This window comes from Chroicocephalus ridibundus, chromosome 4, assembly GCF_963924245.1.
Source record: "Chroicocephalus ridibundus chromosome 4, bChrRid1.1, whole genome shotgun sequence".
NCBI lineage: Eukaryota > Metazoa > Chordata > Aves > Charadriiformes > Laridae > Chroicocephalus > Chroicocephalus ridibundus.
The window spans coordinates 28,968,860-28,994,224 of record NC_086287.1 but is presented as its reverse complement, the minus strand read 5'-3'; the positions used below and the strand labels follow the sequence as shown (position 1 = coordinate 28,994,224).

Below are 25,365 nucleotides of genomic sequence, written 5' to 3'. Positions count from 1 at the left end.
CTGTTTCTGCTGAGTCTTGGCAAGAGCTGGTACCTCCTGATATAATTCCAATCTCTGCAGCAAACTGCAAGGGTGAAACATGGTTTTGTGTATTGTAGTAGCAAGAGGAGGAGAGCAAGGGAAGGCCGTGTGGAAACTGGATATCTTAGCTTCTTCTATTCTTCCCTTAATAATAATAGTTGTGCAAGGTGTGTTGTCATAAACCTACTATTGCCGCAGCCTGAGGCATGTGTTTCTCTCAGCCATTCTGTTTTCTTTACTCTCTCTATAGACTGAAATGGCGGTCTTGCTTAAGTTAGTAATTGCAGAGGATATATTTTGGATTGTGTTATGCTTATGTGACTCCACATCTTTGTGCTACCTGGGTATTTATGTTTACAAATGATAGTGGAGTTTCACAGTAGAAAGGATACTTCTGTGTTTAATCTAGGTAGTACATTTTCCAAATGTGGAAGAGGGCTGAGGAGATATTTCTGGGATAGTTGAAACCACAGATAATTTATCTTCTGTTTGTGCCCCAGTATCCCGGGCAGACTTGAGAACCCCTTTGTGCTGAGCCCTATGTGGGAACTTGTGAGGCTTGATTCTGTTGCCAGAACATGGATATTGCACAGATTGGGATGGCCTGAGGGTAGCACAGGTATCTGTTTAGGGGTTGTAGACATGACATAGAATACATGAGCCTTGGGGCATTATGGAGCAGCAGTGAAGCCTTCCTAGGGAACCCTAAGGCATTGCAGATGGTGTTAGATGTCTGTGTTTAACAATGGCATTCAGTCAACAGGTATGCCCCAAAGAGCTCATTGTCCTAATAAACAAGACAGGAAAGGAGTGTAAAGTACCAGCAGCACAGTCAGGCTGGCTAAGGTCAAGAGGTTTCCCATATGCATTTGTAAAAGTAGATGGAGTAAGTCAGTAACTGGGTGGGAAAAGAGGGAATTTTAAAGAGCAAGTGATTTGGAAGAGAGAAAAGTATGGGAAAGGAGGACGAAGTCAGAGGTGCCAAAATACTAGCAAAGGTCCTTTGAGGGGCAGAAGGAGGGAATGGCCAGCAGCAAAAGAAGCAAAAGCTAGTCAAAACAAAATGTTATGCTTCCTGAGAGGGGTTGGGAGGTCGCAGACCATCAGCTGCCACAGGCTCACTTCTGTCTCAGGCATGAGCTGCCTGTCCACTGAAGTTTGCTGCGCCATTAAGAGTCACAGGTCTTCACCAAACCTAAGATTATATTTTGAAATAATGTATTAAAATCATGAGAATATTCTTCTGGTCAAAATGCTTTGCTAATGTTTACACTTATAATCCCCACCTCCTCCTTTTCCCTTTACTGCAGCCTTTCCCATCTGGGGAGCAAGAGAGCCAAACATAGATTCAGCCTCATTTCTTTAGAGTGAACCAACTCCTTAACTCTCTGCTGTTTTGCTTCCCACTCAATGTCTGGCTACACAGTCTAGAAAAGTGAGCAGGCAGTACTCACTCTGCTACCATTTACTCCCCTTCCAAGCTCCCTCCCCCCAGCTCTTTAACTTCCCATTTTAAGCTACATGAGCTCTTGCACAGCTGTCTGCAAGGGAAGATCTTGTCAAGCAGTCTAGCTCCCCGAAGCCAGCATCAATGTCAGGCAGGCAACAAAAGGCTGAGGCCCGAATTCAAGGAAAGCAGCATGGCAAAGAAATTCTCCTGCTTTCACTCCATGTACTAGGGAGCTGGTTAATTCTGTGGAAATCCTTCTTCTCTGCCAATACCCTGCTCTGCGGTGTTTTGGAAAAAATGTGCATAAACTGCCCTGATGATCATTAACTGCATTTCTTAATGCTGGAAGAGGGAACTGCATTAATGCCAACTTCTGATTTACAGTTGTCTTTGTGTAGCATCTTTCTTGCAACTCTTTCGAAACTAGAGAGAATGTGTGTATAGAGTGAAATAGTAAAATCGGTCTTGGAATGGGAAGCTGGCTTCAATCTGACCTGTGTAGAGCAGAACACATCTAGCAGATGTAATATGTTATGAATGTTTCAGAAACTAAGAAAAAATATTTCTATAGTTGTTTGCTGTGAAGTGGCAAGCTGTCAATAAGATAAAGAGTTATGGGAGGTTGTCCATGTAAATGGAGCCGCTGAGGAGAAGACTCTTGTACTCCTATGGGGATATTACAGAAAAACGTACAAGAGTCATTGAAAAGAAGCTGATGCTTGAAAGAAGCAAGATTTTCTATAGATGACTGGAACAATGAATATAGGGATTAAAAAGTGAAAAGGAGAATGAAGTTCTGTTGTTTCGAGGATCCAATGGAAGAAGTAGATTTGACCTGCTGTGCTTGTGTCAACTTGGGGGGGGGGCGGGGGGAATAGTAGAGTTCTGCAAAAACTGCAGTTTGTGGACAGCAAAGAGTTTCTTTTTCTATATAATACTTTCCTAAGACCCATTTTCTACTTTCCTCTTTCCCCCACAAACAGAATATACTTAATCTTGATTCTGAGGAAGTGAAATTTCTCACTTACAGAATGTTATTATTTGTTCAGCCCTAGAGAGTTCACTGGATTTAACATAAGTTATACAGATAGAGATGACCTGATAGAGACTAATGTTGGACCTTACCTGAATGTTTAAAGGTGCAGTAAAGTAAACTTACAGTCTCTTCTGTGTTTTCAGAACTGTATGGTTTTGATGTCCTTATCGATGATACTCTGAAGCCCTGGCTACTGGAGGTGAACCTATCCCCATCACTGGCCTGGTAAGCGATTCCCGGTGTAATATGAGGCTGGGACTGTTGCTAGAGAGGGTTGTCCTTGAACCTTGTGGTCCTAGGAGGGCATGATTTCTTGATGCCTGCAGAGTATTTGTTCCACTACTAAAATTGACAGAGAGGATAGTCCTTTGCTTTTCCCTTTGCATAAACAAACTTATTGCAGCAATAGGTTTTGAAAGAACCCAGTTGGGATTCCATTTTCTTTTTAATTATTTCTCCTCCACAGTCCATCATCATTGTTAACACTTCATAATCTCCCATCATAGCTGGATTTTGAAACTCTCCAGACTATTGTGTGGGGTTTCAATCTGCTTGGCTGAGTAGAATCTTTAAGATTTTGGAGTCCAAGCAGAGCTCAGGCATTATGCTTGATTTGAGTATGTAGATGTATACTTGGGCTCAAATTTTTGGTCTAGTACTCTCTTTAGCTAAAATCTAAAGAGTAGAGTAGTGTTGTCTTGGCTTATGCTGACACTCATACTCTAATAAAACTCGAGAATTTATTTTTGTAGATATCCAACTATGTGTGTTTTCTGGACTACTGTTTAACTTTACAGGAGCACAGATGCACAATACACTTTTGTAGTAATTTTTGTAGTAATATTTCAGTTATGACAGTATAAATAAGTTTTAAGTTATATGTTCCCAGAATAGCCATACTTTACCTTCCTCCTGATTTTTTTTCTTCCTTTCCTTCCTTCTTTATGCTGCATAGAAATTTTTTCACACACTGTTCATAACCCTAACTCCCACAGTACCCATTTTGTTTTCAGTTGCAACTAGAAGGTTTCCACAACACTTAATTTCCTGGTTTAGTGGTTTGTGCTCATATATATACACACTGAATTATTTGCATCCTTTGCTACATAAAACTCTTAACTCGCATCTGTATCATTTGCTCTGCTTTGTTATGACTGCCACTTTCTTTGTCCAAGCTATTGGCATCTATCACTGTGCTGTGAAACATGGCTGGTTTCTCTGCTCACAAGGAATCAAACTCTGCCTCTCTGATCTGAACTGTATCCATTGATTTACCTTCCCCCCCCGGCGCCCGATAAAATTATGGATGTTTCCCATCTGTCCACACTGTCTGATCTCTTCAATCTATCGCCTTCCCCAAGCATTTGTTCCCACCCATTAGAACTAACCCATCTGATTTCATGATTTTATGTGGAAGAGGCATAGGTAATTGTGGTTTTTAAGAATTCTACAAGAGCAACCTCTATCTACTCCATGAAACGTAACATAGATACATTCAAACAAAGTGTTTCTAGTCAAGCAGAGCTAAAACAAGGGCATATGTTGTTGTATTAGAAGGCTGAAGCTGTGAAAAAGGATAAATAGATTAATGTGTTGCTGTTTCATCCTTACCTGTGCATGTGAAAATCACCTAGTTTTCCTTCCGTGTTGATTTTATCTGTGTTAAGGACCAATACAAAGAAACTATATTGGAAGGTATCTTGAACATTGATACATTCCTCTCATTTAGTGCCAGACAAATAATGTTCTCTTGTCCTCTGTTGCATGTGGGTATAGTGATGCTCCTTTGGACCTGAAGATCAAAGCCAGCATGCTCTCAGATATGTTCACTCTTGTAGGTGAGTGTAACAAAAAGCTCTTTGATTTTTCCCTCATTTAAAACCAATAAAAGGTAGATTTATGAGCTGCATGTTATTAGATGAGTATCGTAGAGGAGTAGCACTGGGAAGTTATATGTGGACACTTCAGCTTCAGAATAATCTGGCTGTTTGTGATGTTTAGGTGGTATTAAGAGTCCCTGGGTTGGTATTTGATGACACTACTCTTTTTCTTTAGCAGGTGACTTCTGCTTAGCCCACAGAATCAGTATTCATGGGGTTTTTGCTTTGTTTTTTTTTTGTTGAATGTGTGTGATCTGGTTAGGCTATGTTAGAAGTGGAGTCATGACTGTGAAGGCTGCATGACTGTCTAGTGCACAGCACCTTTTAGGCATCCATAGTACATCTTGGCTCAGTTACTTGCTGCAGCTTACCCCTAGTACTAAAAGAGGCAGAACTGTTATCAGGTAACCTGCTCGGCTGTTCAGGAAATAGAGCCTATCTCTATGCTGTTATTCAGTAACCCATCTTATTGATATAAGTATTTGGTTTTGAAGCAAGTTACAGTTTTATTCAAAAAATGTAATGCAATATACAGTTTGGGATTAAACAAAGCAAGTTATAAAATATAAAAGCATCCTTTTTGGTCCTTGGGCAGGGACAGGAAGGTCATGTATAGACTGAGATCATTAACAGGAATGCTAGGTTTATATTTCAGGGTTTGCCTGTCTCAAAGTTCTCATGTGGCTACTGATGCCCATAGGCTTCGTGTGCCAGGATCCAGGCCAGCGGTCAACCCGGGCCATTTATCATTCGTCTGAATCTACCAGGAGAAATCCTTACCAGAAGCTGCAGGTAAGTGACTCCAACAATGCAGAACTGAGGAGGATAGCAGGAAAGTCATTCTCCCTGAATTTGGCTCACAGGTGAGAGAGCCAGTTGAGTGCATGAGGGCTTATCTGGATTTCTAGCATCACTACAGAAGAGACTCAGGGGATGCACCTGACCTATGGGCTTTTCAGCCACTTTTGTTTTGTTGTGAACAACAAGCTTTCAGAACCCTAGAGCTTTATGAATGTCTCCAAGACCACCTTCTAGACAGAAAGAGCTTTTTGCATTTGAAATGTAAGGCTTCTTTCCCATTCACTGTTGGAATCTCTCATTCCTTTCCTGTGGATCCTTGGACTGAGACCTACCTCATGTGGCTTGCTGTGACTGTCCATGACCTCTTCTGCTGAGACTGTGCTTTCTTAGCACTGTAATGCTGAAGGGCAGTTGTTCTCTATGTCTTTTTGGCTATGAGATCGATTCCATAAATATCTGTGGAAGTGGAACACTCACAAAAGGCAGGGAGATCACCTATGTCATTTCACAGAATCACAGAATTTTAGGGATTGGAAGGCACTTCTGGAGATCATCTAGTCCAATCCCCCTGCCAAAGCAGGTTCACCTAGAGCAGGCTGGACAGGAACGCATCTGGGTGGGTTTTGAGTATCTCCAGAGAAGGAGACTCCACAACCTTTCTGGACAGCCCGTTCCAGTGATCTGTCACCCTCAAAGAAGTTTTTCCTCATGTTGAGATGGAACTTCCTGTGTTCCAGCTTGTGTCCATTGCCCCTTGTCCTGCTGCCAGGCACCACTGAGAAAGAGTCTGGCCCCATCCTCTCGACACCCACCCTTTAAGTATTTATAAACATTGATAAGATCCCCTCTCAGTCTTCTCTTCTCCAAGCTAAACAGACCCAGGTCTCTCAGCCTTTCCTCATAAGAGAGGTGCTCCAGTCCCTTGATGAACTTTGTAGCCCTCCACTGGACTCTCTCCAGCAGTTCCCTGTCCTCCTTGAACCGGGGGGGCCAGAACTAGACAAAGTACTCCAGATGTGACCTCACCAGTGCACAGTAGAGGGGGAGGATGGCCTCCCTTGACCTGCTGGCCATGCTCTTTTTAATGCACCCCAGGAGACCATTGGCTGCCTTGGTCACAAGGGCACGTTGCTGGCTCATGGTCAACTTGTCCACCAGAACTCTCAGGTCTCTCTGCAGAGCTGCTTTCCAGCAGGTCAGCCCCTAACCTGTACCAATGTATGGGATTATTCCACCCTAGGTGCAGGACCCTACACTTGCCCTTGCTGAACTTCAGTAGGTTTGTCTCCACCCAACTCTCAGGCCTGTCCAGGTCTTGCTGAATGGCAGCACAGCCTTCTGGTGGGTCAGCCACTCCTCTGTTTTGTATCGTCAGCAAACTTGCTGAGGGTGTGCTCTCTCTCCTCGTGCAGGCCATTGATGAATATATTGAACAAGACAGGACCCTGTACTGATCCCTGGGGAACACTGTTAGTTACAGGCCTCCAACTGGACTCTGTGCCACTAATCACAACCCTCTGAGCTCTGCCATTCAGCAGTTCTCGACCCGTCTCATTGTCCACTTATCTAACCCATGTTTGCTAAGCTTATCTAAGAGGATGTTATGAGAGCGTGTGTCAAAAGCCTTGCTGAAGTAGAGGCAGACAACGTCCACTGCTCTCCCCTTATCTACCCAGCCAGTCATTCCATTGTAGAAGGCTATCAGATTGGTCAAGCATGACTTCCCCTTGGTGAATCCATGCTGACCACTCCCAATGACTTTTTTTTTTCCTCTTTTTTTTTTTTTCCTCTCCATGCTTAGAGATGACATCCAGGATGAGCTGTTTCATCACCTTTTCAGGGATGGAGGTGAGGCTGACTGGCCTGTAACTTCCTGGGTCTTTCTTCTTGCCCTTTTTGAAGACTGGCATGACATTAGCTTTCCTCCAGTCCTCAGGCATCTCTCATGTTCTCCATGACCTTTCAAAGATGATGGAGAGCAGCTTTGCAATAACATCTGACATCTCCCTCAGAACTCACAGGTGCATCCCATCAGGGCCCATGGATTTGTGGGTTCAAGTTTGCTTAAATGATCTCTAACCCAATCCTCCTCAGTCAAGGGAGAGTCTTCCTTACTCCAGGCACTTTGTCCTACCTCCAGGGCCTGGGGTTCCTGAGGGCTGGCCTTAGCAGTAAAGACTGAAGCAAAGGTGGCATTCAGTAACTCTGCCTTCTCTGCATCCTCTATCACCAGGGCACCTACCTCATTCAGCACTGGGCCCACATTTTTCCTAGTCTTCCTTTTACTGCTGATGCACTTGAAGAAGCCCTTCTTATTGTCCTTGACATCCCTTGCGAGGTTTAATTCCAAGCTGGCCTTAGCCTTCCATGTTGCATCCCTGCATACTCTGACAGCGTTCCTGTACTTCTCCCAAGTGGCCAGTTCCTTTTTCCACATTCTATGAACTTCCTTCTTCCATCTGAGTTTTTTTTCCCAGAAGCTCCCTGCTCATCCATGCAGGTTTCCTGCCTCTTTTGCCTGACTTCTTGCACTTCGTGCACCAATCTTGAGGTTGGAGGAAGTGGTGCTTAAATATTAACCAGTTCTCTTGCACCTCCCTTCTAGAGCCTTAGCCCGTGGGATTCCTTGAAGTAGGTCTTTGAAGAGGCCAAAGTCAGCTCTTCTGAAGTTTGGGGTTGTAATTCTACTTTTTGCCTTGCTTCTTCCATGCAGGATCCTGAACTCCACCATTTCATGGTCACTGCAGCCAAGGCTACCCCTGACCTTCACATCCCCAACCAGACCTTCTTTGTTAGCACAAGTTCCAGCAGAGCACCTCTCCTTGTTGGTTCTTCCACCACCTGTGTCAATAAGTTATCATCAATGCTCTGCAGAAATCTCTGGGACTGTGTGTGCCCCGCTGTGTTGGCTTTCCAGCAAATGTCAGGGCAGTTGAAGTCCCCCATGAGAACCAGAGCCTGTGATTGTGAGGCTATTTCCAGCTGTCTGTAGAAGGCTTCATGGACTTCCTCTTCCTGATCCAGTGGTCTCTAGTAAACACCCACAACAGTGTCTCCCATATTAGTCCATTTGGACTTTCAGATACGTTTCCCCTCAGGCAAATAGGCGTATGCTTCTGTGAGGGACATGCAACAAGTTCAATTAAGAAACGAACAGTTATTTTTGCTCAGTGACAGAGTATCATACACTGTCTGTTTTGGTATAGGGAAAACTCACAGAAATTGCAACATTTCACTTCTTGTAAAACTCAGTCTTGAGTCACTGGAAGAGAGATGAATAGTTGGTAAGGTGAGTATCTACAGGATGCATGGCTGAGTCCAAAGCTTCTTCAGGGTTGTAGCTCTTTCAATTAATTGTAAGCAATAAAGGGATCTCGACCTGTTTTGTATAGATCACCAGTAGAGAAGAACTTGGCAGTAGTACAGCTAGAAATGATACATAGGTCTCTTGAGAATCCTTTCTTACACCATTTGCTCCTCTTGGGCATTGGAGAGGAGGAAGGCAGCCCGAATACCGTGAAAGCAAGAAAAATCTAAGCTCCTATGGTAATAGTTTTCTTTTGAACCTACCCCTGTCATGAAACTGGTTTTGCTTGAAGGCCTGATGCCAGATAAATAATACAGGGTACCTTTTGACATTGTGCTGATGTTTCTACACCTGCTTTGCAATGTTAAATAGAATCTTGTTTCTCCACAAGAACTGGAACATTCTTGAGATATTGAAATGAAAAGGCTTCTGGTTGTTCAGGATTTCACTATTTTTCTTTTACACTTTCTGTTCTAAGAACAATTCTACTCAACAACATCTGTTTCTCCTTAATACATAGCTATTAAATATTTTCCTCTGGGTAGCTCTTATCTTAAAAAAAATAAGGATTTTGGTCATGAAAGTTGAGTTCATTCATCCATTCTGCAGAGCTCTTTTCTGTGTGCTTTTGAAAATGATGTGTATGTGCAGATTCGTTCTGCACAGTTGAGCACATCTGAGATTAGGATTAGTGCTGTGTTTGGAATGAGAACAGGATACATTTGTGGAGGGTATGAAGAAGATCTGAACTGAGATGATAGAAGCTTTTAGCTATATCTCTGGACTTCAGTTATACCCTTTTGCTTTCGGGCATTCACTTCTCTGCAACTCAGGCAAGGATGATAGTGTCTTGGAGAACACAAGGCTTTTATTCTCTTTGTGTGTGTCTCTTGCAGCGTCCTGTGTCTGCGCAGTTGCAAACAGCAAGCACCAGATTGGTAAGTACCCTTCAGCTCCCTTCACCGATATAAGGGACACAACTTCAAATATTACCTTGTACAATACTCTTTGGTGCAATTGGTCCCCAAATATATTTTGCTGCTAAGTAGCCTGGTGGGGGGAGAAGTCAACAAGAAAAGAGGAGATGGTTAGGTACTGGCATATGTTTCCATGTGGCTAGAGCAAAGGTTGGAAAAACATTACCATGGGTTCTAGCACCTTAAAAAAAAGAATAGGTGAGATGTGCTGAGAGTCAAGGTCAGCTGGGTCAAATACCTCAAAGTTTTTAAGCCTGCAAGTATTTCTGAACTGCATTTTAAAGAAATTGGATATAGATGTTTAAAGATAAAGTTGTCACTCTGGTCATCAAATGATGAAGACAGTGGCAGCACAGTGTTCTGGATTTGGTAGGCCATTGAAAAGGAAAGTACAAAAACAAAGGAAGAGCTGGTGAAAGCAACTGTGAATAGGAATATCACACCAAAAAGAAGGAGGAGGAATTTTTGTCTTGTGTACTACAGGGGATGGAATAAGTCTGAATGAAAAGGATAGCACAGGTGAATCTGTATTGACAAAATTCAGGTTGCCCCATAAGAGAAGTAATTATTTTCTATGAGACAGTCATCTGAAGGAAACTACAAAAATTTGAGAGTGAACTGGGTCAAAATAGATACAGAGATAAGGGTTTATTAATGGAAAAATGTAGAACTAGCGTTAGCATAAGTCAGACTGCTCCGCGTTTCTAAATGTTGTATTTGGCACCCTCCTTGCAAGCCATATGGACAAATCAATGTTAGTTTACAGTTCTAAGCACCTGGTTGTGTGGGGACACGGTAGGCATTATTTTGCTGCTAGGCTTCCTGCATGAACTTAATAGCAGTGATTCTCATGTTTTTTGAGGTTTCCCAGCAGGAAGGAAGGTAGGACAGATGGAATCATCTTGAGAACTGAATTCATTCTATGTGCTGCTGTTTATGTCATTCTGTGTAAGTTTAGCTGAGGCTGAGAGAGGAGAGTCTTATTGAATAATGAGGTTTCATAGAGAATAGGAAGGATCTTTGTGCCAACTGCTGTCAGTGCTTAGTATAATTAGAATCATGATGTGGGAACCAGAGATGCTTGCAGAATTTGGAGATAAAACAAAGTGGTTGGATTTATCTATACTTTTAAAGATAAGCTGGGTCAAAGAGGAAACAAGGTCTTTGTGAAGTTGGAGACATTTCCGTGCTACAGTCAGAGAGCATTCTGCAGTGAAACGCTGGAGGAAAAAAAAGTGTGTGTTGAGGAAGTTTGGGAAAGTTAGTTTTTTCTCTAGCATTTTGACAGTGTTGTACTTTGTTCTGAGGTAGGAACCAGAGCTTCACTAGTTTTAAGAGCCAGAGCTGCTAATACGTAGGCATACATTTTCTGTTTGTAATCAATGAAACCATCTCCATTGTCTCATGATACAATGGAGATGACTTCATTGAATTATTTCCTTAGTAAAGGAGATCATCTGATAGGATGAGAAATTTCCTGTAATATTCTCTTTGAGCAGCAGTTTTCACGTGATGATTGTTATGGTAATGTCAGGAAATGGTTTTTAAGAGGAGGTTTTAGAGGAAGTTATTAAGCAAAGTTGTTGGGCTCTGCTTTTGAAATGGAGGAAAGCTTAGGAAGAAAGACTAAAAAAAGCCTTTCAACTTAGTCATCTACAGCATCAAGCAAACCTTGACTACTGACATTTTTATTTCTTCTGTAAATGCTTGTGTCACCTACCTTCTCATCCAGATTGTCTTGTTTCTCTTGTTTTTATTTAATCAGTTTTCATTGGGCTTAATGAAATGTTTCAGCTGGCAACTGCTATGTCTGTTTTCTCTTTTCATCTTCCTGTGACAATCACTGCAGTGTAACCCATTCTAGCGCAATGCCTGTTGCTTTTGCAATTGCTTCATCTGCAGATTCTGAATAGCTGCTTGCAGTTTCTAATGAAACAGGGAATGGAATTCAATTCTAATAGTCCTTAAAAATAAAGATACAACCTGATCTTGCCACGAGTTTTATTTGTATCTGAGCAGTATGGGGTGTTTCCCTGGGCTTATCCATCTTAAGTTTTCTGTTGTGTTTTTCTCTTTCTAGATGAAGAAGGTGTTCTGGGCATTCTTTGCTCAGTATAGTGCTAAAAGAAAAGTTGAATTTTGTATAAAGGCCTGAGACCTTCTCAGCTAGACTCTTTTAATGCTGTTTTTTACAGAGGTAGTTTATCTGTAGCTGGTCTTAGGCCCAGTTAAGTGTACTTGAGAACATGTTCAAGGATTTCAGTCTTGCTGGGTTTTTAAGATTTTATAATCCTGATAATTTGAAGACACTTTGAATTCCTGTCCTCTATTAGAATTGATCAGGACTGCCCATCAGGTTAAGAATGACCTTGGAGAGACTGTCTGCAAATACTTCTTTTCTTAATTTTTAAAATTTGCTTATGTGTGCAAATTTGCCTGATGTATTTATGTACATATACAAGATCTGTCCATACGTGAGAGAAGTAGCAAGTTAAGACCCAGCAGTATAGTAATGAAAGAATAACAGGTGGTGAACTGAATTTTTCACTTTTTCCCTGCAACTTTGTCATCAGTGGATTATAGTTCTGTTCTTCTAGTGTAGTGACACAACTGGAACAGAGAATCATGGTTCTGGTACCATTGAGGTGTGAATCTAAGTGTATTTGAGGCCTGTGAATGTGAATGCTGGCTCTAGTGCCCCTTGGATGAGGGCTTCTCTGTATGAAATCCTGGCTTTGGTGCTTTTGAGTGTGTTTTCCAGAAGGGGATGGGGGCGTAAATACCAGCACTGATGCCTGAATTGTGAGTGCTGCTGTGCTTAAAAACTAGGAATGTGAATACTCCCACTTAGAGCCTGCTGAGGTGTCGACTTCTCAACAGCTGGAGTGTGGAATTGTGAATTCTGGCTGTAGTACTGTGGAGTGTAGATTCTGCTGGGAATGGGGTCCTAGAATTTGAATGTAACTTTTTAAAAAAAGTAAATTGAGAGAGGAAAAGGGAAAAATCTGGATTCACATTGTCTCTACAGCGTACCCGTCCTCTGTCTGCCAGTGATGCTGAAATTAAAAACCCACTGCCCTCAGGGAGGGAAAAAGCAACAGGAAGGCAAGGCAGCTCTATGCTAGGTCTCTCCATTGAGGAGGTAAGCTAGCTATTAGCTGTCTTTTATTTACCTTGGCTTTCATGCAATATGTGGGGTTATTTGCTCAGCAAAGAGCAAGTGCATATAAGTACAAAAAAATTGACAGAAGTAGTATAACTTTTGAAACAGAACTGCTGAGTTTTGCTGCTGGTACTGCCCTTGCCCTCAGTCATGCCAGGCATACATATGTGCTCCAAGCAGGAATAAACTCCTTCAGAATTTAAATGCAAAATAAAATTGCTTAAGGATATAATATGCACCCAGCCCGCTCCCAGGACTGCAGTAATAGTTTTGTCCTCTGAAACTCAGAGATTTTTCCAGGGTTCATTTTTCATTGTATCTGTTTTGCTGGCTATTTTTTTTTTTTTTTTATTCCAAGATAAAAGTTCTTCGTCGAGTGAGAGAGGAGAATGAACGGAGAGGAGGCTTCATCCGGATATTCCCTACCCCATTAACATGGGACCTTTATGGGTAAGAATAAGAATCCAATAGGATGGCTCAGCGTTGCGCTGATGCTCTGTGTTGAGCGATATTCTGTTAGGTATATGTCGATCAACCGGCTTAGCAATCAGAAAGACACATATCAAGGGTTTTGTTAGAGTTTATTTTAGTGTTGAGGATGCTTTTTTCTGATCACTTGTTTTTAGTTGTTGCTGCTTTGCCTGACTGCACTTTGTGGAAGGCTGTCAAGCATTGTTTCTGATGTTGCTTTTCTGTCAGGATAAAAAATGTCTTCACTTCAGATAATCCATTCCTGCTATCTGCTTTTATATCCTACAGCTGCACGTACTGTGTACTCTGTCATTAGGCCATAAGCACAATATAGGACTCATCCCATGACTGATACGGTATTATGCTTTTCTAATTTTTCCAGTCTGTAATGTTTCTCTGTGTCTCTTGCCTCATGAGCAACTTCAGCTGAGAAGTGATAGCTCGCCTCCTTTCCTGTTTTCTGTTATGGTACAGCATATTGTCTCAGTCTACTTCTGGGATGTTTTTTTATAGATCATTTATTTCTGTATTATGCTGTCTTTCATTGTGTTGAGCTCTATCTTTATACATCCTGTATTTTGTTTTTCTAGATCCTTTTTAGAGCACAAGACATCAATGAACTACATGCTGGCTACACGTCTGTTTCAGGAGAGGTAGAAAGTTTTTCTATTTGGGAGGGAGGCAAATGGCAGAAACAGCATGAAAAGGATTGATTCCTTTTCAATGGATTCAATGGATTCAAGTGGATCAAATCCACTTATGCAATATTATAAACACTGGTCTGCAATTGACAGGGATGGTAATAGTTGCATGTCTGTTCTCTAGTGTGCCAGTGACTGTGGAGGTTTCTCACACTTCTCTGTGTTGTGATTCTGAATCCAAGGGCAAAAAGGACAACACGCAAAAGGCATGGGAGTCATTGGAGTAAAAACATGACTATAGACGTGAAAAACCTCTGAGCACCTAGGTTTCTCTGTGAAAGGGTTATTGTGGTCCTTGCTTGCCTTTTGTTTCAAGTTTAAAGTCATGTTAGAGCTTGTCCTCATGTAAAGTAAGCACTGAAATTTACTCCAAAGGTTTAGTACCCTTATCTCTTGACCTGTGCAAGTATGACTTGATGTCTTTTTCCTTGTGTTGTGCTTGGGTGGAAGTGACAGTTCATGTTGCTAGCTGAACTTCCATTGAGAGCTGTATGCAGTATCTTTTACTGTATGCTTAACACCCTTCCTTCTCAACATGGTTTTTATAGAAATTTGAGATCCATAATAAAGTACCTACAGAGTAAGGATAAGGTTGCTGACTGAGGAGACAATATTTACAGAAGTTCTTCCTGTATCAGCACTGTACAATTTTTTTATTTTTCTTTTTTCTGTGTACTTTCAGGGATGTGTCTAGAGCGTAGCTTCAAATTTAAGCCAGACAGATGCAAGCATCAATTTTAGAACAGCTTCTCAGATTTCCTCTTTTGGAGCCTTTCTTTTCTCCTTTAAGATAGAACTCACAAGGAATTCTGTAAATTTGGTCTTTTCATTGCACATATGAAAGACTTTGGAGGCTTTCTTAATCCAGTCGGTGATCCATAATAGAAGGTAATTTTTGCTGGTTTTCTCTTTGTAGGGGCAAGATGAAAAGAGACTTCATTCCTGAGAATTCCCGGTAAATGGCTTCTTAATTAAATAATTTGTACTTTGTAGGATTTATTCTAAACTTAGGTTTCCAGTTTCATCTTCCAAGTCCTGGGTCAACACCTTTTCTACCTGTTAGAAAAGTAAATACAGTGAGCAAAGAGTATCCCAGCATGTGGAGAGCTTAAGTTTTGTTGGACTGGACCTTAAAATTGCTCCTTTTAGGGTTTCTCCTACCTACCATATTGATAAGCTGCATCACTGAGCTCTCTCAAAAGATCCTGTAATGCATGAGAGTTTTGGACTCATACCCATATATTCACTTTGCTGTATCTAAAAGATAAATGGAGCAACAGGAATTTTCTGTGGATGTTCCCACTTATGTCATACAGAGCACTTTGCAGAATCTTTGTGCACTGGCAGAAAGTGATGTTTGTCTCCCTTAAGAAATCTGGCAGGGCTCCTCTCTTGGTTTAGGGAGAACTTGTAGAAAGGTTGTCATTTTTTCGCTCAGATAATGTTAAAATTCTTATCTGTGACCAAACAGTGAAGGACAAACTATCTAAATGAAAGGTTCAGAAAACTGGGCTCGGGTCCGTGTGCTGTCTTCCCACTGCCCTCCATTGTTTTGTATTCTTGGAATTCGCAGTTTTCCCTGTTAATTGTGCCTTGAGCTGCTGCATGGTGGACAGATGCTGCTCAGTCATGAAAGCATGACAGTAGATAAGTGCATTTTGGGGCTTTGAGAGTTGATGTTCCATAAAGTACTTGTAAGACTCCCTTCAAACATTTGCAGGCTTTAAATAGAGCAAAGTTAGACTGACCATAAATATTTCTTCCCCATGTCAGAAAAACTGTTTCTTGAATGAATTTAATCTCCTAAGTCTCTTGTATCATCAGGAAGAGAAGTATAAAGGGAGACTGAGGATGTCTCTCTATTATACTTCCCAGAGCAGGTTTTAATGGAAGGCTGGATATGAGGCTGGAAGCTGGGGACTCTCATGCTCTTTTTTATGAGAGAAAGCTTGTTTCATTGGAGTTACGGAAGCGCCGGCGATGTCACGGCAAGGCTAGAGCAGCACGGACAAGATCATCAGGTATGCATGGCTAGAGTCTTACACGAGCAGCTAGTCAAAACAAAGCAAGCAAGGACTTTCTAATTTGAAATGTGCGTGAATGGGGTTGTTCTGGCCTTTGAAGCCCCTAAAGGGATTCACAGGCTGAAGTTTTCATTTCATAGCTTTCATTCCAAGTGTTAATAGTTTTCACTTCATTCTTCTTTTGAGCTCCCTGCCTTCTTAGTGCCTAGGACTTCATTCCTACCGTTCCACATCCCCATGTATATGACTAAAGCTCATCTTCAAGAAAATAATGATTACCTTGTGGTTGCATTTTGGGTATAAGAATTCAACAGTATGTGTGCCTCTGTAGTCCTACAGCTTTTCAGAGAAAGATGAAAATTTGGGACCTTCCAGGCTGGTTCTCCTACACAGCAGTTACTCTAAGCTTTTGGAAAGACAGAAATCCTTCTTATCCAAGCTGATGTGGGGAAAAACTTTAAAAGGATACAGAGGTGAATGATCCTCATAAGTGTCCGTTCCTGCAGCCATTATCTAAACTTTTTTTAGTAGCTGTGTGATACTGACTGCAATGGGAGAGATTGTATGTTATAACATGATTTTTTGGTACTATGGTAAGGTGTATGATCTTTATTGGCACATGTGGAAGCTTAGATTTTGTAGTTTTCATTTTTCTGACATGAAGATACAAAAAATGAGTATATACATCAAGTATGAGTGTATATATGTCATTATATATAAAAGAATCAGGATAAAATATAGGAAAATGCCTTTGTTTCTTTAACTTTTATTTCTTTATTTGTAAAGTTAAGACAAAAATCTTGTTCTGTTTTCTCTGATATTGGAAAAATTTGCTTCACAAGTGTTTGATACACAAGCAGAAAGAATAATAAGGGGCAGCAATACTTAAGATGCTATCGTAAAATGGTGGTGTTCTGTCCTTCTAGCAGAAAAGAGTTTAGTAGTAAACCAAAGGGTATAAATAGCAGGCCAGTCTTCCACACTTCTCTTTTTTTTTTCTAAACCAGCATAGGTGATTTCTCCTCTACTACAGGGACGTCAGACGCAACAAAGCTGTCCTTCAAGTCAGACACAGAAGGTGAGGAGGAAGAGGAGGTGGATGAAGACGAAAAGCTAGATAGAACTGTTGGCTCTCTGAAAAGCAAGCCAAAGCTCTCTGACTTAGTGAAAACTACTTGTAAGGAGAGGCTGCCAAAAAAACTTGACAAGAAAACTGGAGATGGAGGAGAGCCGTTTCTTCAAAAACTGGACTCCGAATCTCAGTTTAACTTGCTGCAGATTCTTCAAAAGCACGGAAACCTGAGGTGAGACATTTCTGCATATTTTGCCTTGAGCTTTGACTAGCAGCTAATATTGGTTAAAATATGGGGGATGTACACTTAGTGCCACATTTTGAATGAGTGTGAGGAGATAAGAGGACCCTAGAAAAAGGGGCCTGCATTTTTGTCCAGCTGTGGGCTGCCTTAACAACTAGTTGGTACAGAAGGGAGATAGTTGCAAAGACTGACAGTTTACCTAAATGCCTGACCTGTTGGATCAGTATAAAGCATAAGCCGCAATTTCCATTGCTATTCTTTGATCTGGTGATGTAAGCTGTTTTTTGGCCACCTTGGGCTTCTAAAATGCCTCTGTATTAATGCAGGATGCTTGCTATTGAATTCTAAAATTCGTCTCTTCATTCTTTGCACTTCCAAACAAGTGGGTATAAATGTATGTTAAAGTATCCAAGAAAAGTTGGATAGGAATACCTCAGTGCTGCCTCTCCATAAAATTAGTTTTCTCACTTCTGTGCTTTTATTTTTGGTGGTAGAATTTTTACCTCTAACATTACTCTCTGCTCAAGGTCATCACCTCCTGACAGCAAGATTTGAGAGTGACAATTACTGAAACATCTTGTTGCCTGGTGATGAGTATGACAGTGTGGAGCAGAGTGTGTTCTGATACATGGGTCTCTTGGGGGGGAAAAAAGATACGTGCTGGAGGAGATTGTATAGAATAACACCAACCAGGGTCCTACTAGATGTTTAGAAGCACGATCCTCCCCTGAAATGGGAGTAGTAAAACTGCCTATTTGCAGATGGACAGGAACGGCAAAAAGAAAGAATGATCATATATATCCGAGTAGGAGGATTTTACATCTTCTAGATAAGAAACAGCATTGTGTTTTCTATGAAAGATGTCCAAAGGCAGAGAAAATAATTGTTGCTTATTCTTGCTTTCTTAGTTTAGTTTCGGAAAGGACTTATGAATTATCAAATGGATTTGGGGATTGTTCTGATGTTGTCTTGCGGCAATGACATTTGCTGTTGTGACAGGGAAGATTCTGAAACCTGTTTTGAGAACAAACATAGCAATGCTGTCATCTACCTATATATAGAACTGACTCCTGCCAAGAACGTAAGCTCTGTCTGGTGTTCCTGGCAGAATCTTGCTCAGCACCCAGTGCTGTTGGGATTCCCCGCAGAAGTTTGTAAGGCTTGTGGTGACCTCATGTTCCAGGACTGTGCTGGCCTTGGCCCCATCCGATCTGTCATTGATGAAAGCTTTGCTTGTGGGGTCAACAGGCAGAGGAGCTGAAGTAATGAAACTTTAATCCAAAAGAAACCAGGCCTGTTCCAGTCAGTTTTTATAAGTGGTAGGACTTCTCTCTCTCCTTCAGTCAGCCTGATGAGGTAATTTCTCTGCCTTCCACGCATTGTGTCTCATTGGTGAAGAGGTGACAGAAGAATGAAACATGTTTGCCCGACTGTGCCATTCGCAGGGAAGCAAAAAAAAAAAAAAAGAGATACTTGTTCCTGCATTTAAGGCCTTGGTTTTCAACATTCCACACACTGGAGGAGAGGCAGTGTTATACAAGGACCTTCTTTAGTTTCCCATTTTTCCTATTTTGTGATCACAGAAGTATCAGGTGCAGGCAAAGAATCGTATTACTGTGCTGATGTTGATAACAGGGGGTCCTTAATGCCTACTAGCACAAATCTTGAACTTCTGGTCACAAAATGTTTAAGTTACACCTAAAACAAACCTGGAAGCCCTAGAGAGCTCTCAGGGAGAGCCTTTTCTGATATATGGTGGCCTGATGTATATATAGAGTGTTAGTTCTTAGTCAGAGTTCAGTGTTCTGATGTTCCACACACATGAGGAAGAAAAGGTAGGTGTGGTGACTAGCAGCATACAGAGGTGTTAAAGGCTTGCTGCGCATTCTGGAGTTCACTGTAAGAAAGGAATTGTAACCAGGTATTTTTATCGTGTTTTAGTTATTGCAGTACTGGTACATGAGAGGAGAAATCATGCTTGGCAATTCAAGGGACAGCTTGTAGTGACTATGTGGAAAATGACAAGGAAGAACGGAGACTGGGGGAGTAGAATGTTGGAGAAGAGAGTTTAGGCCAAGATGACAATGAACAGAATTAGGCAAAGGTTTCAGCAATTTCTCTCACAACAGATGCATATGCTGGAGTGACTACCATTGTGAGGGAATGAGAAGCAATATGTCTCTCCTAGTCCTCTCAGTTCATGCTCACAACTTTCCAAGATGTTCAGCCAGCTGCACAGCAGATTTTGCTGATGTTCTTACATTCTTCAGTGGTGCCTTGCTCAATGAAATTTGGCTTGTGTCCTTGGGCCAGCAGGGGAAGAGCTCACTTTCACAGATTTAATTCTTTCATTTCCAATGGGAACCGAAGGGCCTTTGTTATAACTCTGGCACTGGTGCCAAGCCATTTATTTATTTTATGTTCTGTTGTTGTGGTGTTCAAAATGCTTGTGAAGACAGAGGCGCAATAGAGCCTTGAATCTGGGTTAAAAATACACAGTTTTGCTGGTGTTCATGTTATTGGCTTTTGGAAGAGAGTAGCTAAGGCTGTGAAAAAGGAAGGAGAGCATTCAATTTTTAGACATGATTTTAGAACTTCCAAAAGACAGCAGATGCGTTCTCTATGTCCTGCAAAACCTACTCCATCTTGGTGAACTGAAGGTCTCCTTGAAAATACTGGTGGGGTGAAAGGGTCCTTCTTCCCTTGAGCTTCAACATTTGTGCACCTAGGAGGTCCTTGCTGACCGTACTTCGGTCCATAAGCTGTGCCTGACTTCTGCAACTTTTCTCACTACTACTCTGAAGACAGCTCACTGATTTTCTTGGTCCACAGCAAAGTGCAAGCTCGCAGGGCTTTCTCTGCCTATCTACAGCACGTTCAGTTGCGACTCATGAAGGAGGCAGGTGACCAGATCCAGAATCCTGTGTGGGCTGCCAAAGAGGACGAGCAAATGGTAAGCTTTGTGTTGGCTAGACTGAGAAGCCAAGCTGAAATCTGCCTTGAGAGTTTTGAGGTCAGTTCCCATGCTTGGAAGAACTGAAGTCCAACTGAGATTATAGTTGTCTATCTTTGTCCAGCTGCCAGTGCTGTATTTTTAATATACAGACAAGGTAGGACTGCTGACTGACATCTGAGCAGCGACAGAATAGACAGTTCTTAATGACTTGAGCATGGCCGACATTCAAGCTGCTGAGATCTTTCCCTGGTTCTCCTTCACTGATCTCTGAGCTTACCTGCTTTTGAATTCTCCTGTCTAACATTCTTTAAGATTACTTGGCAGTATCTGTTTTCTGCTGTGTTTAAAGTATACATCTACTCAAATAGAACAGGTCCCAGTTAAGCTTTTTCTCCTATATACTGTTTTGCTCATTGCAGCCACCTGCACTTAGAAATCTTCCTTGCATTCTAGATAGATGGGGGGGGGGGGGGGAAGTAAAAGCCACTGAGGAGAGAAAGTTACTTTCTGACATAGGTGTGTTGTTTATTTTTCTAAAAAAATCCCTCATGCGATGAATTTTTCTAGACAGTATTTTAAGGCCCTATATTTGATCTATATACATTTTAAAGAGTGCAGCAAGCCCAGATCCCCTCACAAACCTTCCTAAAAGAGCTTTGTACAGTAGGCTCTGGGGCTTTCTGCAAATCCAAATGTATTCTTGCTAAATGCATGTTGCAGGGAAACAGCCAATGCAGTTCTGAGATAAAACTGTGTGTCAAGAATAATCAGTCGACTCAGTGGAAAATGTTACCCCTTCTCTTTCCAAGTGGAAATTAAAACTGGCTTTTTGAGAGTCACTTTGTCTGCTGTACTGTGAAAAATAATGTTTAAAATAACAGATCAAACCAGCCTGGAGTAATGGCAGTGAGAGGCGAGCTGTGAAATCCAATAGTTTGGCTGTGAGGCTGCTCATTTATGCATTACCAGAGCTCCTAACCAAAAGCAAATCCAGAGAGGAGACAGAAAGGGTTCAAAATACCCACAGGATGCATCTCGCCTTAGGATCTGCCTTGCCATATGCTTCCCTCACCAGAGGTCAAACAGACATGGTGGGGGATTGGAATTACATGGCTGTAGATGTATTCATCTGTTGCTGTGTAGAGGCTATGGCAATAGTATACATATATGAAAAGTGATGAAATGGGGCTACATCACTGTAGTGGAGGTATCTGACCAAGATCCCCTTCCCTGTGATAGTGCTGAGAGGGTTTTATGTCAGTATGCTTCATCACAGGCTTTCTTTAACACATTACAGGTTGTTTTTTGGAAATGTTCTCCTAAGGTATTGGACTTTACAGGTGGTTATGTGTTGCTGCTGCTTTTTGCTGCATGGTTTTTTTTTGTTTTCTTCATCTGCCATGCTTTTCAGACAAATATTCCTCAAGTGTTCCCAATTCTGACCCACCTCAGGCAAGGCACACCATCACTCTTCACCCCCCACCTTAGATTTGTAGGGCTATATAAAAATGCATCTTGCAGAATGCTTTTGCCTTCCAGTTATCAGCTCACTTTCTCAGGACAGTGTGTTTAGTTCTTGCCAGTCGTTAGCTGCTGTAGTACCTCCGCACATCTTGCAGCTGGTCCATTGTTAACTCCATCTCTCTTGCTTGCAGGAGCTTGTGGTACGCTTTCTGAAGCGAGCTGCCAGCAATCTTCAGCAGTCCTTGAGGATGCTGCTCCCCAGCCGTCATTTAGGACTAAATGATCGTCGTCGTATCCTGGCTCACCAGCTGGGCGAGTTCATAATCTGTTATAACAAGGTGAGTAATTCTTTGATTCTTCTTTTGGTAGCTGTTTTGGTTTCTGTTCTCTTCTTCTAAAGTATCTCCTGCTGGACTGCTGTGTTAGACAAGACAACGGGGTGTTTTAAAGGCTCTGTTCTGTAATTTATATGGTCTGTTTGAAGTTGTGCATCCAGTGATGGTAGTTTGACGTGTCCCCAAACCGGGACACGTGTCTGTTCAAATTGTCAGATAGACAACAGTATTACTACATTATATAAGCAGTCTGGTAATCGTGTGCATAACAGTAAGGAGAAGTGTTGAAATGAAATGGAGTTTAACTGGCAGTTTGCTTTTTATTTGGTTTGTCTTCGATTCTAGTGCTTTGTAATGCCTCTTTCTATTTCTCCCTATTTTTGAGGCTTCTTTAGGGGTAATTTTTTAAATACAGAACAGTATGAAATATGTATTTTACCATTTGTTTGGTATACTGAGGGACTGCTAGCTATCTGTAGTATGGGTCTCTGTGTGCTCAGTGATAAGGAGAAATAGGTCCTAATTTAAATAATTTTCACCTCTTAAGATGTAGAAGATACTGTTCTGAGCATAGTGGTTTCATGCTAATCCTTGTTTTGCAAGAACAGTTTCCCCTTTCCTTTGCCCCCTAGCATTTCTTTAGTGTTAGAGCAAAAGTAGTTTAAATTTTGCTTTCAGAGGCTGTTGTGCACGCTGGCCTCCAAGCTCTTACTTGTTAGCAGAGGATGTTTGCTTATTTTAGCTTGTCAGAAGTGACATCTGGTAACTTGATCTGTCAAGGCAAGGTTGGTATTGAACGAAATCTGTTTCAGGGAGTGTCTTGTATGCCTAATGCTCACTGAATTACTGTGTTAGGAGTAACCACAAAACACTCGAGTGGCTCTGTGGTGAGTGAGGAACACAGCTGCTTTGGATATAACTTCCACTCAAATTGTATTCAAACATCAGGATTTTCTACTAACTCTTGAGTAAATTCACAAAATAAAACTGTGTAACTGGTAATAAATCAGTGCATAAGCATATTTTCTCAGTTAAAACAAGTGAGAACAGATCACTTGAGGTTTTAGGACGTACGTGTTTAAGCCATTGAGAGACTCTTAGGCTATGAGGTTTTTTGATGTCTGATTCCAACATATAGACTTTTTTCACTGACTTGTAACTTCATATTTAGTAGGGGACTCCTACTAGCCATCACGTATCTTCTGTAATGACACAGAAGAAAAGATAATACATCCAGCAAACTAAGTAAAATAGATTGTATGTTGTCCAGACTTTTCCTTAAGTAGTGAAGAGTAGAGATGTGTCCCAGAGTGGCAGCTACTTCCCCCTCTTGAATTATCTTGCAAAAGATGTATCTGACCCTTTCATGCTGGGAATGGTCAGAGTACCTTCTAGGAAGTAACGAGGTGGGGGTCAAGTCTGGTCGGATAAAGCTCGTATGCTGGTATTGGTATTTCAGACAGGCCTGTAGAGGTTTTTCAATGAACAAAAATGTTGACATGAGAGGTTGTATTGATACAAACACGTTCTACTGGTGTAAAATAGATCATTTATATCTGAGAACTTGCTTCCATTCTCACGCACAAAGGCTTACCGTCTTTTATTCCAGTATATTTTAGTGTATAAATGCATATTTGCCACAGGCTGTACTGTTTTACTTTCTTTGCTTTTGCTAAAGCAGTATATTTTTGGTATGTAGATAAGCCCTTGGCAATTTTCTGCATGACAAGAGAAATTAACTGAAGAGGAGAACTCCTGGTTTACAGTAGGAAATGTGGATGCCCTCAACAGACCTCCTGGACTGAGTTTCTTTAATAAAATTTGATATTTTTGTTGTCCTTTCTTCCTGAATATCTCCTTTTGGGACAGATGCTCAAATAAAAGCTATTTTGAGGAACTCTGTATTTATGACAGAAACAGCAAAAGTAGAAAGGGGACCTAATATCTGTAAGGAAAAAATCCCCCTTCAATACTTCCTTATGTCCCAGCGAAGAGTATGTTTGAAGGAGCGGCACATATTTGTGAAAACTTGTCCTTTTCTCAGCAAATCAATTCTAATAAGCTCCAAGTGGAGGAATGAGGAGTTTAGTGGATGCTTAGCATATTGTCTCTGGGGTTCTCTGTATTTATCTATTCTGTTGCATATAGTGAAATACTTACAATTTGGCTCTTTGGCCTTGATGTTCTTTTTTCTTAGATCCCATGGAATGGTTTTTTGTGTTCCCTGACCTGTAGCTATGCCATGGATCATAAAGTAACTACACAGAGACACTTACTGATACTGCTTATTAACAGGAAACAGAGCAGATGGTTCAGAAGCGATCAAAAAAGAAACAGGAAGAGGAGGAGGAGGGCGTGAATCCTGAAGGTTTTCAGAACTTTATTACCAAAGCAAGGTAGGAATGAATTTTATTCCTTTTGACAAAGGATCTCCCAGCTGTGAAGGTAATGGGATTGTTCTAAAGATTATCCGATTGATCTAAAGGCCTCTAGATACCTTTATTGACCTACTCCTGTTCCTGCTCTTGCTGGGGGACAGAACTTGTCTTTTTTCGCCCTCCAGCAACAAAATGTTTGTAGTGTCAGCATCTGGTGCATAGAGAAGGACATACTGTAGATGTTTTGACCATTATGTAGATTCCCAAGGGACAGCAGTGGTTGTCCTTGTCTTTGTAATTTTCAAACTGATGGTGGTGAGCTAATGGTCTCCTTTCCTGTGATGCTGGAGCAAATGCAGTGGTACTTTGGAAGGAGACGAAACTAGAGCTGCTGCTCACGTGTCCTTGAGCTGTGGTTGAACAGTTGTTGTGGCTCTGATTTTCAAGTTTCTGGTCTCAGAAATAAATCTTATGCTTGCTGCCTCTCTTCAGGAACTCTCTAGGTCTGGACTTTGAGTTGAGGAAGAAAGGGAGTTAGGCTCCCTGTGTTCATCCTAGCCTCTTATTTGGCTTGCTAAGGCAGTCCAGTGCAAGCAGTTACTTTCACAATGAAAAAGCATCATTTTCTAACTGTGCGTGCTCTGAACTTTATCTGCCTTAAACTTATAAGAGTCTGGTAGGAAATGTATTTTGAAAATAGGTAACTACTCTTTATGGCCTGTAGCATTGGATGAAAAATAATGGTATTATACCTATCTGACTATGGAGAGGTCTGAAATTACTCAGTGAACTGGAATTATATCCTCAGTCTCTGATTTTTTGAGCACCTAAACTGATTGCTTTTGACTCCTTTATTTGACCCATATATGACATACCTATATGGGTAAGGACCCCTGTCAATATCTGGACAGGTAGAGTTCATCTGCCTTTTTAATGCCCTTCTGCCTTCTCTGGGAAGGTTGACAGTCACTGCTTCTTTTTCATGATCAGTTATAAAACTCTTTTTTCATTTTCTTTGTTTGGTTAGCCCTTAGTGACTGATTAGAAGCGGGTGATAGCTGAGGCTTCTTAACTGAGTTCAGGAG

The 25,365-nt window shown here is 41.4% G+C and overlaps 1 protein-coding gene across 3 annotated transcripts in view; it reads left to right on the top strand.

The window, feature by feature from the left end:
* TTLL5 (tubulin tyrosine ligase like 5) overlaps positions 1–25,365 on the top strand; it is a 141,365-nt gene that overhangs the window by 36,707 nt on the left and 79,293 nt on the right. For 2 of the 3 annotated variants that reach the window (XM_063333498.1, XM_063333496.1), the window contains exons 13-25: positions 2,651–2,732; positions 4,284–4,345; positions 5,088–5,179; positions 9,392–9,433; positions 12,501–12,614; positions 12,994–13,085; positions 13,697–13,759; positions 14,724–14,762; positions 15,683–15,828; positions 16,844–17,135; positions 19,980–20,100; positions 21,759–21,905; positions 24,198–24,298. In XM_063333498.1, coding sequence (XP_063189568.1) covers positions 2,651–2,732; positions 4,284–4,345; positions 5,088–5,179; positions 9,392–9,433; positions 12,501–12,614; positions 12,994–13,085; positions 13,697–13,759; positions 14,724–14,762; positions 15,683–15,828; positions 16,844–17,135; positions 19,980–20,100; positions 21,759–21,905; positions 24,198–24,298 — 1,393 coding nt within the window. The remainder of the gene's footprint in view (positions 1–2,650; positions 2,733–4,283; positions 4,346–5,087; positions 5,180–9,391; positions 9,434–12,500; positions 12,615–12,993; positions 13,086–13,696; positions 13,760–14,723; positions 14,763–15,682; positions 15,829–16,843; positions 17,136–19,979; positions 20,101–21,758; positions 21,906–24,197; positions 24,299–25,365) is intronic. The other variant, XM_063333497.1, reaches the window with a different exon arrangement.